The sequence below is a fragment of the Falco punctatus genome, assembly GCF_963210335.1.
Source record: "Falco punctatus genome assembly, chromosome: 8".
NCBI classification, from domain to species: Eukaryota; Metazoa; Chordata; class Aves; order Falconiformes; family Falconidae; genus Falco; species Falco punctatus.
The window spans coordinates 5,592,892-5,607,648 of NC_137588.1; the positions used below are offsets into that span (position 1 = coordinate 5,592,892).

At 55.7% G+C, this 14,757-nt stretch overlaps 1 protein-coding gene across 1 annotated transcript; it reads right to left on the reverse strand.

Annotated features, from left to right (window-relative positions):
• Positions 1 to 273: 273 nt before the first annotated feature.
• On the reverse strand, positions 274 to 10,937 carry LSS (lanosterol synthase). The gene is made up of 22 exons (XM_080400728.1): positions 10,863 to 10,937; positions 10,591 to 10,780; positions 10,378 to 10,516; positions 10,186 to 10,294; positions 9,736 to 9,857; positions 9,308 to 9,404; positions 8,344 to 8,479; positions 8,018 to 8,126; positions 7,556 to 7,674; positions 7,019 to 7,116; positions 6,856 to 6,883; positions 6,180 to 6,236; positions 5,405 to 5,476; positions 4,653 to 4,703; positions 4,359 to 4,508; positions 3,921 to 4,017; positions 3,625 to 3,730; positions 3,007 to 3,072; positions 2,500 to 2,580; positions 2,033 to 2,203; positions 1,530 to 1,608; positions 274 to 1,308 (listed from the first exon to the last, which is right to left on the reverse strand). The coding sequence occupies exons 1-22, from the start codon at positions 10,895 to 10,897 to the stop codon at positions 1,123 to 1,125; spliced, it is 2,298 nt and encodes a 765-aa protein (XP_080256854.1). The 5' UTR covers positions 10,898 to 10,937; the 3' UTR covers positions 274 to 1,122.
• Between the last annotated feature and the right edge of the window lie 3,820 nt (positions 10,938 to 14,757).

A 14,757-nucleotide genomic window follows, 5' to 3' on the forward strand; every position in this document is an offset into this window, starting at 1 on the left:
GCACACCGGGCCTATTCGCACGAGTGTAAGCAGCACATGAAGTGCTCCTTACCTTTCAGTCAGCTGCTTCCTCGATTATATTTTTCTGGGGCCAAAGGCAGAAGGAGGGCAAAGCAGATACAGGCTCCAAGCATGGCTTGCTTGTTGGTGGAGATGCTGCCCATCCCACTGGGGACAGGTGACCCAAGCCAGGTTACATGATGCTGCTGTGCAAGCTCCCCTCTGCTTGGGACACGTTGGAGCAGACAATAAGGAGACCAACACATGGTTAAGTTCCACTTGCAACACCATTAGCAATTTATTAACCTGTCAGTCAATGTGACTTCCAACTCTGACAACGAAACATGAAGGTCCAACTGCACCATAGCCTGAACAGAGGCACCCGCTGCGCTGGGGGAAGGCTGGAAGCCCAGGGACCCAAGATGTGCCCTGACATTCACCACCTCAGTGCTTTCTGCTTCAGTTTCCCCTTTTTCGAAGTACGAATGATGGTGGCAACTTCACCTGTGAGGCTCTGGGAAGCCGGGTGCCACCATCTAGGGGAGAGAATGCCAAGAAAACTGAGCCAAGCACTCCTCTTTCCCATCTGTCTGGGGGAGGACAGGTGCCCTTCCCCTCCCAGAGCTTCAGAGCAGAGAGCACTTCAAAGGCAGTCGCTGGCAGCCACAGCACCCAGGCTGGCTCAGCAGGGCCTGTGCAGCGCACCCCATCACCATGCTGGGCATGGGGGAGGGCCCAAATCCCACTCTTGCTGCAGACAGCCAGCCTCCACAGCACGAGGGGAAGGTAAAGGCAGCCTTGCTCTGCCCAGGCTGAGAGAGTCTGTCTAGATGCGTAATACAACACAGCTCGGCAGCTTGCTCTTCTCAGATCACTAAACTGTTCTAAAAAGGCACTTCACTCCCTGTCCCATGAGGAAGGATATATCTGGGAAAAACCTTTTAAGAGTAAATTTTTAGAAACGTTTCAACAGAAAGCAGAGGATCTACAGCACCACGGCAGCACTCCTCCCTGGCAGAGGCAGTGTTAAGATCAGCACTGAGCAGCAAACGCCCCCAGGGCCCATGCAGCAACCCATACCTACTACAAGTCAGAGGCCACGGCATCTGCAGTGGCCTGGGTTCAGGCAGACAAGGCCTCCGGCAGAGTCTCCCCAGCACCAGACGAGGATCCGAATTGCAGCTGCCCAGCAAGAGGATGGTTGGGATGCAGCCGGCAGAAACGCCCCAGCGTCCAGATGGGGAAGACATTGCGGTATGCAGTATAGCTGATAGCGCACGACTTGTTGAATACCCCAGCAATGTTCTCCTGAGAGAGAGAGAAAGAGAGCAAGATGGTATGGGTGACAGGGCACCACAGTGTGTCCAGGGTGCGGTGTTGAGCTCATTGCCTTCCCGAAGTCCCCCACCAAAAGCCACATATGGCTTCCTTTCCAGGTAAGGGAAAGCACATGACTGCAATGGCTGCACAGTGCCCAGGACATCTGCAACACCAGGGAACCCCTTGGAAAGACCAGAGGAAAGATGTACCTGAGGCCAGTCCCCGTTGGGCAGCTGCTTATCAATCAGCACTTTGATGCCCCTTTCCAGCATGCTGACGTCAGGGTACCTGCAAAGCACGAGGGAGATGTGAGCACTCTCGCCCAAACCATCATCCATCCGCTCAGGGAGCCCAACCTTCAGGCTGCCCCGAGCGTGTCCCAGGCACGCTGAGCGCTTTGGGAAGGCCCCCCACAACCCCAGGACACCAGACATGAATACAGCAATATTTTCCCAGGCTGGAGGCCTGTGGTTGTGATCCAGACCTTTGCTTTGCACCGGCTCCCCCTCACCCGGCATTACAAGCTCCGCTGGCCTGTGGAGCACTGTGCAGGCCGGTCCCTCCTTGCAGGAGGCTTGTGACCAGCAAGGTCACGAACAAACATGGTTGGGTGCATGGCCCGCACCAGCCCCCCCACACAACCCAGCCTGCATTCCCCACCTCACCGAGCACCCAGGGCCAGGTGAGGGGCAGAGGTGAGGGCTGCTCCTACCTGACAGCCATGAGGCCCAGCAGGGCCCAACACGTGTTGTGGATCTGCGACGTGGCACTCTGCACATACGTGCGCTGCTCGCAGGACTCGAAGTCTTCTCCCCAGCCACCATCTGCCATCTGCTTGGAGAGGAGGAACTGGCAGGCCTGGGCCACCTCTCGGCATGCAACCCTGCACGGATGGGGCAGAGAACCAGACAGGGCTGGGGACAGGGAGCCTTTGCACACCCACGTTTCCCAGCTGCAAACAGAGCTGTGCTCTGCCCTGCCCACAGCTGGGACGGCCCCCAAGAGACTGAGGCTCTCGGGCAGCCAGCACCCTGGGTATTATTGCAGGGCCAGGATCTGGGAGGAGCAGCACCTGGGGCCAGAGAGCCCATGTGCATCCAGGGCATCCACCCAGCCCCACCACGGAGTCTTGCTCTGGCCCTACCCCAGGGGTAGGGGAACCAGACAGCCCCTCCTCACCCGTTGCGGTATGTGTGCTGCATACTGGCGAATGCCTCCAGACCAAACCAGGTGCCGTAGGTGAAACAAACCCCCCAGCTCCTGGAAGGAAGGGGAGAGTGGTATTGTCAGGGGTACAAGGCCCCAGGTGGAGGCAGGATGCAACGTGGCCATGTTCACAGGAAGAGCAGAGCCAGGCACAGAGCCTGACATCCCTTATGGTGCAACCATGCCCAGTCCCACCAGCACCTGCTCCCAGCTCACTCAGGTGTCAGCAGACACTCTGGAACCAGTGGAGCTAGAGCCACCCTAACCCCCAGGGGTTGTCAGAGTCTTGTGCAATGCACAAGGTGCTTGCCTCACCTAGGCAGGAGGGAGAGGAAAGGAGAGCAAAGTACCAGAGCTACAGGAGGATCAGCCCCTACTTGCCCCTTCCCACAGATCCTGCCAGCCAGGAATGCTTGCCAGCATGGTCCCTCTCACACTGGGGCACCCAGAGGAAAACTGGGCACCAGGAACACCGCTTACCCTTCCCACGACCCATCAGCTCGCTGCTTCTTGCGACAGAAGTCCAAGCCCTTCTGCAGAGTCTCCCTGGTCAGGAAGAGAGACACCTACTTCAGAAGCAGCTCAAATTCAGTGGCTGCTTCATCAGGGGCATCCACCAGTCCCTCTGAGGCTTTGATGGGTCCCAATATTAGAAGGCTTAAGAGGCAAGAGCATGCTGCAGACAGGCAACCACACTGTTCAGGATCTCAGAGTCAAATCATGCACCAGTTGGGTGCTCTCATGCCAGCATGCAAGCACGGGACCCAGCCTACAACTGCCTTCAAGATCAAGGCAACTGCTAAGAGGCAGGCAGATCTCCCCCAGTTTCCCCAGTCTGGTCCCAAACAGCCGATGCCCTGCTCCTTGAGAGAGGTTGGGCCCCAGCCTCTTGTGGGGGGCTCTGGTTTGGAGAAGTCACCAACATCCCAGCTGCGCACACACCGAGGGCCTCTGCAGAGGCTGCTTCATGCCAATGCAGAAATCCAGGCAAGGCCCCTGACAAGACTCAGCAGGGACTGTGCCAGGAGCCCAGAGCAGGCAGTATGGGACACTGCAGCCTGTCCTCTCCCATACCCGATTCTCACCTCAGTGCCTCACCTGATCTCTGGGGCTCTGTGCTCAGGGAACTCACTCTGGAAGTGTCTCAGTGCCTGCATGACAGCTGACGTGCACTCCACGTAGGTGTAGTCGATCATGATGTCGCCTACCAACAGGTGAAGGGTATCAGCCTCTCAGCTGGGGAGCCCCTGAGCCACACGCTGCCAACCCCTCCCTTGGACCTAGGGCACCCTTATCCCACAGAGGGGCCCGGGGCAACACCGGGCACAGCGAGGCCAGGCCACTGTGTCCCTTCACAGTGCACAGGGTGACCAGCCCCATACAACTCCCCTTACCAAACACCTCCGAGGGATTCAGCAACTCCAGTAAATGTCCTCCTCGTTTGGTTTCATATGTAGCAAAGCCTCCATCGGAGTTCCTCATGCTCAGCAACTGCCCAGACAAGCAGAGAGAGGGGTTGAGGCTGGCTCACAAGCAGCACCACCCCAGTATGGCCGCAAGCCAGGTGTGAGGACAAACTCAGACCCAGAAGTCGGTGGGGCTGGCAGACAACCCAGGTCCCAAACCACATCAACAGGCCCAACCTGGACCATCACATTACAACACATATGTAGCCCTGTATCATAGTAAATATGGTGTTGCCATACCAGGCCACAGGCCTTGTACTAGCTTAGTAATAGCAGATCTAACAACTTGTCAGGCCTTGACCTCTCTTATCTTAGCTCAGTTTAGCTGCCCACATTTCCCCTAGCCCTAATTTTTGCAGCACTTACCACATTCACTGCATCAAAGAGGCGCTCAGGGGGCACAAGCTTGGCTATGAAGGGGCACTTCTCCTGCAGCAGCATCACTGACTTCAGCCCCTCTGCTGTGCAGTCTGCCACGATCCAGCCACAGTCTCGGGTGCTGAAGGGGAAGCCACCCTGGAAAGGGGTCAGGAGGGCTCAGCACCTTCCCCTGCTCACTTCTTGTAAGTAGGGGGAGGTGCTGCCCCTCATTCCCACCCCCTCTGCCCAAATCCCTGCCCCGTTTGCACATCCTTCAGAGACCAGTTCTAGCCATTGTACCTTGTTCATATGGCGATAATATTTCTGGTAGTCAGGTGGGTTCTCTGGGATCTGGAGAAGACAAGAAACAAGTCAGGGCAGGCTGGAGGTGCCTGGCTGCAGGACCACGCGCTGGAAACCATTGCAGATGCACAACCATGTGGGACTGGCACCACCTGTCCGCCTCTCTCAAGTAAAAGACAAGGAAAGAGGTCAGCTCTGGAGCAGGGAGTGCTGAAGAGAAAGCACATTTTGGCCTTTTAGCAAACGTTGAAAGTCCCCTCTTTGGGTGCTTTCCTGTCAGGGAGCCATCTGCTTTTAATGCTCCCATTAGCAGCACCACGAGCAAGACCTATAACTGCATCTGCACCAAGCTGCTGGTGATGGTGACCCCCACCTTGAGCCACCAACCCAGCCAGTAGGAGTGGAGTTCATAGTCACTAGCCAAGAAGTCTGGGTTTCCCAGAAGGGTGCCTCAAATGTGTGGGCACCAGAGAGAACGAAGGGCAGAGAAGTCTAAGCTCTGAGTTTTCCAGTCTCTCTTAACCCAGGTAGCCAACCCAAACCTGGGCCCGGCCAAGGTCCTCTCCAAGCTGCAAAGATGGCTCCCAGCAACAGGGAGCAGAAAACAGGAGGCTGTCCCTAGGACTTTGCTACTCTGGCCCTTCAGAAGAGCTCTTCAGAAGGCAACAGATGCATCCAACAGGACTCTGAGAAGCAGCCAAGTCTGCACAGCCAGCGTGTGAGAGACACCACCAACTGGCTCCACTCACCTGGGTGAACCGGAGGAACTCATAAGCGTTTTGGAGGCAGGATGTGAATTCAGGAATCTTCTGGGCTTCCGCCTAGAAACAGATGTGCACAGTCAGCAAGAAGTTGGGGCCACCAAACATGCCCCTCAAGAAGAGGATGTGCGGGAATCTTCCTGGCCTGCTGATCTAGGTGCCGTTAATGCCTGGCCCTTCATATAGCCCTTTCTGTAAGTTTGCACTCATACTTCATTTACTGTCTCCATTACAAACCTCTACAGTGAGAGCTGAGCCCACAACTGTTGCCAGCATTGCTGAGAGAGCTATTTGCATGACCAGGTTAGGGGCTTACCAGGGTAATCACAAATCACACCGCCCTCCAAAAAGCACGCCCACCATAGCGGTCTCTGCCCCAGCGCGGGAAAGCAGGAGAACCTGCACACTGTCCCTGCCAAACGGCAACACTCTGAGGCCAAACAGAGCAAGGAGGAAGGGCCAGGGTTTTACAAGACTGCAGCAACTGGGAAGTCTAACTGGACTCAGCTGGTGCTGTGGCCTCCTGCTTCAAAATCAGCTGGCAAAAGTGGGCCGTACCAGCTGTGCTGGGCACACCCTGCCTACCACAGCTGAGGTGGGCTCTGAGAGGTCATGTGTTTGCCAGGCTCAGTCATACAACGCAATGCCAGAACTGGCACAGCACAGGTCTGAGGGAATGCACAGCAGGAGCTGCTGGTATTCAGGGACGCAGCAGGAGAGACCATTTTCCCAAGATGGCACGTAGCACTGAGGGGTGCATTACCTCCAGGAAGGCTTGGATGGCAAAGGCAGTATCCCAGAGCTGGGATCCATTTGTGCCCTGGAAGAGAGAAAGCAGATAGTGAGGGGCCAGTGCTGGCAGCAGCCTGACCCAGCTGGGGGGTCTATGGGACAGCATATCGCCCCTGCAACACCCCCACTAGCGCCCTGCATCTCAGTTTTAGGTTACCCAGCATGATGGCTAATGTGCTGGCATAGAGGGGACAGATGCAGCAGCTCAGGGTCAGCAAGGGTATAGGAAATGAGACAGCTGCTTCAGCCTGCTCTGCCAGCTCCGCTCAGCCAAGACAGGAGAGGTGGCTAGTGATAAGGAGCAGAGGAACACAGTGACTGTGAGAGAAGCACAGCTCAGTCCACATGCAATATCCAGGGCCAGGCTTTCTCCTTCCCTTCATCCAGGAACAATGGGAATGAAGACAATGGAGGCCTAGAGCTGCCCCTCAGCTCACAGCCACAGAGAGGCAAACTAGCAGGACAGACACTACTCACTCCTGGCACAGCCAGGCAAAGTGGCAGTGAGATAGACAAGGCCACCAGGCACCAAAGGCAAGATACCAGGAGCTCAGGCCTAGGGTGAACAAGCTATCCCATTATCCCACGGGCTGCCCCAGCATGCCAGAGTCCCTCTCAGTGACAGCAGAACTCCTACAGCACTTCACCTGCATCTTCATGCCATCGAGGCCCAGCCTGTGGGAGGAAAGAGCACAGTGCTGCAGCACAGACACAGCGAGAATGCCAGGAAGCGGGTCAGGAGACACGGTGTGCTCGCTCCACAGGGATCACAGCCCATGCTGTGCCAGATGGACCACACTCAGCCCTTACCAGAGATAGTCGGGGATCCTGGAAACATGCTCTTGAAAAGCTGGGGAGTTCTTCCCATCCACAAACCAGCGAACCAGCATGTTGATCGTTTTGGAAATCTGCCGAGACCAGCACTGTCACTGCTCTGGATACAGCTTCTTCCAGCCTCAGAGACATACACCCCTCCCACCCAGCGTAAAGCCATCTAGAGGTGGTCCCAGGCTTGATCCCAACAGCTCCGTCTGTGGCACCACTCAGCATAGCTGAGTGAATGAGGCAGGTGCCACGAGATTACTTCAGAGCTTCCCCTCAGACCATTTTCCTGGACTACAAGAGGCACCCCTCACCAGGGCCACAGCTGTCCCCATGCCCTCTGCACCTTCTGTGCCCTGTTAGCATTAAGCTCTTGAGCATTAGGATCCTGCAGCAGGAGTTGTGCCTGAGCAAGATCTGGAGACTATGGTTGCATACCACAATTACAAAGGGCTGGGGGGCCACAACTTGGCCCCTAAAGAGCAAAGGGCAACATTTTTAAAAGACTGACAGCAAACGTCTTACCGGCCCAATGCTGATGCACTTGGTGAATCTGTCATCAGCTTTGATGTGGTCATACAGCTCTGTGATGGCTCGCTGCCGCAGGCGAGTGCTGTGGTGGGCTTCGTACACATTCATGATGGCTGCAGGAGAAGAAAGGGACATGCAATGAAAAACCCACCCTGTGCAGCCAAGACTCACTTCGTGTGGCAAGCCGCACCACTGCTCTCATGATGACCAGTTGAGGAAAGCATGGGAACTGCTATACCCCAGAGTGGCTCGAGGACCCGAGCACAAGGCCATGCTGTATTTAGGGAGGGAGAAGCCCAAGGATCACACAGTCCACGGTCCACTACCAGCTACTGATGTATGCCGTGGAGTTGGGATGGAGACGTGAAGAGCCCCCATGGTACCAGGCAGCTTCAGTTCCACCACCACTGGCCCATATGCCAAGGGCCTTCCTGCCCCAGCCAACACCGCACTCACCATAGGCAACCCCCAGCAGCCAGCTGTGCGGGGTGTACACATCACAGGCAGCCACGTTGTTCCTCTGGGCTGGCCAGTCTATGCTGGCGTAGTCTTGCACATACAGCTCCTGGCACAAGACAACAAAGGGCATCAGCCTGGCAAGCTGGTAGCAAGCACCCAGAGGCAGCTCACTGCTGGAAGCTGCCTCCACTGCCTGGACAGAGAGATTGCACGGGTATCAGAGCTGCCACTTTGCAAGCCAGAACAACGACATAGCTGGCACAGCAAGTAATCAGGGAGCCACGTATCCTTGTCAGGGAGCCCCAGCAAGGTCAGCTCCTTACCTGCCGCAAGCTCCGTATGAGCTCATCCTCTTCTGCTGACAGACGCCTGGCATAACAGTAGCTCATTGGGAGGTAAACCTGGCGGCAGTGACACCAGAGCCGGGACGGGTGGGCTGGGAACCACGTAGGAAGCAGCCTGTTTGCAACAGAGAAGGTGCTGCTGTGAGGAACAGTGAAGGTCACAAGGGCAGCACAGAGAAACAATGCCCAGAGCAGGGTGTGCCTTTCCCTATCCCCTGTACCAAGCCTGCTGCTGCTGGTACAGCTACAGGAGAAAAGAAGGGAATATCCACACAGCCTGGCCATGCTCATATCATCCCCACCAGGGCTGCTCCCTCCCCACCAGGGCCAGTAGACACAGGGCAGGGAGGATGCGGAGCTCAGAGAGGAGGCAGGGGAGACGTCAGTGCAAGGGCCCTTCTCTTCCCCATGCGACTTTGAAGGCAGGGGCCCAGAGTGATGGTTAAGTGCATTTGATGACAAAGCACCAGCAGCCCTTGGTACTGTGCAGTCTGCAATTCCCCCCAGGGAAAATGTCATATACTTTCCCCCTCTGACACCCAGCAGCCCTCTGAGTAATCGGAGGGTACCAGTAAGGGTTAGGGTTAGAGCTAGTAGCCTTACATGTGGCTGTCCCACCCTGCTAGGGCCCAGTTCTGGCTAGTCACAAGAGCAGAAGATACTGGTGGCAGGTAGGGAGCTCACGGATGTATCAAGGACCCTGTGGGTAAAAACCTAACAGGGCTGAGCTCTGGCAACTCCCTTGAGTGCAGCATTCACTGCTACACACCCACTGGCTGGCCTTGCTGCTGGTCTCCCAGCTGACAAGCAGCCTGAGCATCCCTAGTTGCAGGCCATAGCTAGTTATCCCAGCAAACACCAGTACTTGGGAAAAGGTCTGGGTTAAGGCTGGTGGAAAGGCTGAGAACACCCCCCAACATCCAGATCTGAGGGGGGCACGTACCACAACTCTGGGAGAAGTGTGTTCATTCCTTCCCAGCTGTAAACATTCAAGACAGCCAGCCAAAACTTCCCCCAAGAAGGGATTCCCACAGCACCTCCTGCAGAGATTGATATTGGCTTTCAGAGTTAATGCAACCATGCCAGCTCCCTGCTTTCTCCCCCATTGCAGGGTCCACTTCTCCCCACGTTTGAGAGCCAGCTGCTCAGGCTGGGACACATCCCAGGAAAGGGCAAGCAGGCAATGGTGAAGAACATAACACATTTTCCCATTGTTAACTCAAAACGCAGGTGCCATCAAGGGCAAGCGAGATTAACAGTTCCTCCGCTGCCTGGCAGCCCCCACGCTGCACGCAGCCCTCAGCTCAGGCCAGACCTCTCTGAGCAGTGTACCAGCCCCACAGCTGCTACGCCGGGCACAAGGGAGCTGACCTTTGCTGTGCAGGTTGACACGGGCCCTCACAACATCAGGGTCATCTGGCCCGACCCCCAGGATCCTCAGGGCTACGTAGTTGAGTGCTGTGCCAAACACCGTTGATTTGTCTTCCACATGCCTGCCACACACACACACACACACACACAGACAGGACGGCCATTAGCAAGACACAACCCAGTGCTCAGGGTTGTCTTTGCTGGGGTGAAGTGGGATGCAGCGGGGACCATGGGAAAGGGGAAACCCTACCAGCCCAGGAGAGGCAGCCAGACTCGATGCTCCAGCATCTCTGTGACAAAAGTACCTGCCGCGCCACACGAGCGAGTCCAAGCACCCCCAGGTGTCACAGCTGCTGAGCCCCACTCCCCAGGCCCGGGCAGATCTGACAGCTGCTCCCAGTGCCGGACCCCAGAGGGGCCATCACTCAGGGAACCATCTTTGCCACTCACAGTCCCCAGCCTCCGTCCGGGAGCTGCACAGAGCGCAGGTAGCGCACCATCTCCTTCCGAAACCCCGCCGGCAGCTGGATCTTGGCCGTGTGACACACGATGAGGAGACCTGGAGGACGAGACGGGCTGGCTCTGACGGGGAGCCAGAGGCGACACCCTCTCCCCTCTCAGGGACGGGGCCGTGTCACCTACCCGGCAGGAGGAAGAGGGGCCCGCCGTAGTCGCCTGCCCAGTGCCCGTCCTCGGCCTGCAGCGCAGCGTAGAAGCGCATCCCCTTGTGGGCAGCCTCCCGGGCCGTGCCGGCCGCCGGCAGGGGCCGCAGCGCCCGGCCCTGCGGGGAGACAGCGGCTCAGCCCTCAGCCCCCGGGCCCCGGCCCCGCCGCCGCCCCGGCCCCGGCCCCGCACCGTGTCCAGCCCCAGGCTGTGCTCCTCCAGCGTCGTCTGCGCCCGCCGCTCGCCGCCCGCCTCGCCGTCCTCGCCGTCACCATCGCCCAAGTAGCGCCAGCGCTGCCGGCCGCCCTCGCAGCGCAGCCGCCAGGCGGGCAGCGCCGTGGCCGCCGCCGAGGGCCACGGGCCGCCTCGCCGCCGCACCGCCCTGCCGGACACGGGCTCCGTTAGCCGCGGCCGCCCGCCCCCGCTATGCCCTGCCCGCTGCCCGCCGCCGCGCCCGCACTCACCCGCCGTCCGCCGCCATCGCCAGCCCCGGCTCCATCAGTGCCGCCACGGGACCGCAGCCCGCGCCGCACCACCTGGGCCCACATCGCCCCACGGGCGGCAGCCAATGGGGGCGCCGAGCCGCGCCGGCAGCCAATGGGAACGCCGAGCCGCGCTGGCAGCCCCGCCCCCAAGCCCCGCCCCTAGGGCGGGCGGCTGAGGCGGGCGGCTGAGGCGGGCGGCCCCCGGAGCCTGCGGAGGGTAGGTGTGCCGAGTTCTGCGGCCTGCCGTGTCGAGTCCTCACAAAAAAAGCCACGTCAAGTGGCTTTGGGTTATAAAGGTGCTCTCGCAAGGCTATCACCTGGCCGGTAACTGCGACACCTCCCTTTGGCTGGGGAGCCAGGCCTGTGTGAACCTGTCCTCTGTGTCACTGCCTAAAACTCCCGAATATTTGAACTCTGATTTAGTGCTTAACTATACATGCACAGAGTTTAGATCCAGTCTGACCCTCTAGAGTTGTCAAGAATGATGAACGCAGGGACTTCTCATCAAGGGAGCCAGCTTTGGCAGAGACAAAACAAAGAACACCCTATCTTCACAACATAAGCCATGGACGCTTAGGCTAACTCATTTATGCTAAACTCTGATTAGTCAGCTCTTATGGCTCTAAAAGTGAACTATCCTTATTATAATACTAAAAATCACACTCTCTAAGGGAAAGACCCAGGCCCACTAAAAGACCCTTCCTCAGAGAGCATGCATGCTAGTAACATAAGTTAGGTAATAGATATGCAAATGCGTAGCCAGTCATCTATAGGAACCTGCTCTCCGGGCAGGGGAAGCATGATGACATTTTGCATATAATGTTTGTAGTGCGGTGTGCTAGCTTAGTTTGCTGGCACCCAGGCTCGCACAACTCTGTAACCCTCAGTATCTCCCCTCAGTGTGTAAGATTGGTGTGCTGCACACTGGGAACGGACTCATATTTTAGAGGCAACATCACAGCCACACAGGTGGTGTTGCTCAGATGTCCTCTGCCAGTCCCAGCAGCCACCACGGGCATTAAATGCACTTTTATTTAAACCAGAGATGCTTTACTTGCTGCTGTTAAAGGCTGGGTGGGAATTTAATGTATACTTGTTTAAATGTAGTAGTAAAATTTCTTCCTGCTGCCTGAGTGACCTGGCCTCCCTCCTACTGAAGAGGTGACACCAGATCAAGCTAAGCCAGTGGAAAGTTCAGATGAAGAAGCCCAAATTCATGGTCGTAAATACCTGTGATCAAAATTTCACCTTGCCTCTAATGCCTCGGAGGCAGTGACCACCTCCATGCCTGTGCACCGCCTGGCACAGCAGTCTCCGGGGCCCTCAGAGAGCATGGGGGGCCCAGGGGGAGAAGAGCTATGCCCAGATGTGGCACCCATCAGCAACCCAGAACAGAAACATGCCTGTGAATTAGTATTCATTGCATTCACACACTACAAGTTGAATTTAAAAATGCTCCTCTGCTGGCAAATACCTCTTCGCTCTCGTACAGTATAACCTCAGGGATTATTTGGAGAGGATACAGTAATTTTATTTGGGAATTATAAAATTAATTTGGTATTTATTTTATAAACTAGGCATAGGTCACACCCATGTTCAGCCCTGGCTGTGTTCAGTAACAGCAGAGTTTTGTTTGAACAACTAACGGTGCTGGAGCCTTCCCGGGGGGTGTCGTGGCATGAGGTAACGTCTTTTGACTTGTGCCCTATACCACTGGTCCTCACTAGGGGGCGCTGTGTTGCTTCTCCTGAACAGCCTAAACGGACAGGGGGAACTCCAGAAGTTCCGTGGTTCGGTGTTGTATTCGGGGCTTAATAGCCTGCCGTTTGGTTTTGGTTTAAGAAAAAAAATAATGGTCATAATGAATCTGCCAGAGTTGAGCTTCGTGTAAGTATCTTCAACTCCTTGCGGATGCCAAAATCTTCAGGTAATTTACGGTAATATTTGCCTAAAGGCAGTGATGAAAGAGTAACCACTTTTATTTTATTTTTCTGTCTCTGTACAATCTGCCCGCCTTAGAAATTCCGTTTTAGTTATGAAACTTTTTTATTTAATAATTGACAAAATCCTGTATCCTGGGCATTATTTTTACACTAGTTTTTTTATGTCTGAGGTTTAGAGCCCAGCTGACAGGGTAACACTCTGTTCCTGTCTGTGGCCATTCTGCTTGCCAGAGACATTAGAAGCTTTCAGTCTTCCCCTGAGAAAGGGATGCCGGCAGCTCGTAAAAGCAAAGGCCACAACTTCCCTCCTTTATTGCAGTCAGTGCATGACAATCCATCCACAAGGTCTCCTCTGCCAACTGCTATTTGTAACCTTGCTAGAGTAAAAATTTGAGAAGTCCTTTAAAGCCAGGGGATATCATCTAGTTTGTATTAAAAGCGATCTGATCAAGAGGATTTTACTAAACACAGTCTAAATATGGCCACATCTGCTTTGAGAGAAGATAGACCTGAAACAGTCACAGTTTCAGCAGAAATACTTTAAGCAGAAACACAGGTGTTTTAGAAGCATCTAAAACAACTCTGTGGTTCCCTCTGTCCCTGTTAGGGTAACTTGGCTCTATCCAGCAGAAGTGTGAGCCTGCAGCACCCTGCTCCACCAGCAAGCCTGTGGCCCTATCCTGCTGGGGCTGTTGTCTGTACTAGGGGCCAGAGGAGTACTCCAGATCAATGCTGTAATGCCTTCTCTGAGCACAGGTTTGATGGAGAACATATTCATATATCTTTTTAATGAACTTAAGAGTAGTCTCTTGTTTCAGCTGAATTCAGCCAGGGACTGACCTAAGCTCAAGGCTGTGTTTCAGACAAGGTAACAGCATCCCAGTGCTTTCAGCTCTAGAGAATTTGTTGCGGTGCCAGCAGCACTACTTGATGTTTTAGGGACCACAAAAACTGCCAAGATGACAGCACCTGGTGGGCCAGCAGCAAGGTTCAGAGCTGCTCCTCTGCAACCTTAGTGCATGGTTGCACTGGGAGGACAGTGGGGCAATGGAGGGACTGGGGGAAATGCCAGTTAGCCAGAGCCCACGATTTATGAGGTGAAGGTGGATGTAAAACTACCTTTGCCTGTGGTCCTCGAGAGGGAGTCACCAATCTTAACCTTGCAAGTCTGTTCTGTGAGGGCAAAAAAGACCCACTGCTCCCCCCACGGAGCCTGCCCGGTCTCTCCTCATCCTCAGGCAGAGGCAGAGGTGACATTTGCACAGAGCTGGCACAGATGGTGCAGAAGCCAGTAGGTCCTTCCTGGGGCAGACACGACACTTTGGGTCCCCTGGACCTATGTGCGGGGCACTAAATTGGGCCCCGTCACCTCGCTCCAACAACTCCAACAAGCACTAGCCCAATTCTCAGATGTGTCCAGGTGTATCTGCTTCTAGGCACCATTCGAGGCTTCTCACAAGGACCCTAGCTCGTCTCTGGCTGCCGTCTTTGTGGGGTCAGAAAGGGACACAGTGACCACGGCTCAGAGCTGGGGAACCTGCCCTCTGCAATGCTGGGACTGGGAGCACAGCCCTGCGGAGGCAGGAGCAGCTTCTTCCCCCTCCCACTCAAATTCCTCTGCTTTCATTACTTTTTTCTCCCAGTTCAATGACCGCCGGCCTTTGTCTCGTGGTCTGGCAGAGCCTGGTGCCACACACACCAGAGAGACAAAGAAATACACTGGCTTTTCTCCCTGAGCCTGCTATGAAGAGCCCACATTGTGTTTTACTGGGGAGATGGAGACAGGCAGAGGACTGAAGTGTTTTGCTCAGCTTTGGGCTCTGTAAAACCCTCTGTTTCTTTAAACACATCAGCCCAAAGCTCTGGCGAGGAAGCGGTGACCCTGAGGAAAGGAGCCCCAAGGTTACAGTCTCCTATTCAAAGATCAGGAC

What these genes read in the sequence shown, in the direction of transcription:
- LSS (XM_080400728.1), bottom strand. Translation starts at nt 10,897, where the DNA reads ATGGAGCCGGGGCTGGCGATGGCGGCGGACGGCGG. An exon ending in GCCCCTCTTCCTCCTGCCGG is followed by an intron (nt 10,295 to 10,377) that starts GTAGGTGACACG and finishes CTCGTCCTCCAG; the next exon opens with GTCTCCTCATCGTGTGTCAC. An exon ending in AGTGCATCAGCATTGGGCCG is followed by an intron (nt 7,117 to 7,555) that starts GTAAGACGTTTG and finishes TGGTCTCGGCAG; the next exon opens with ATTTCCAAAACGATCAACAT.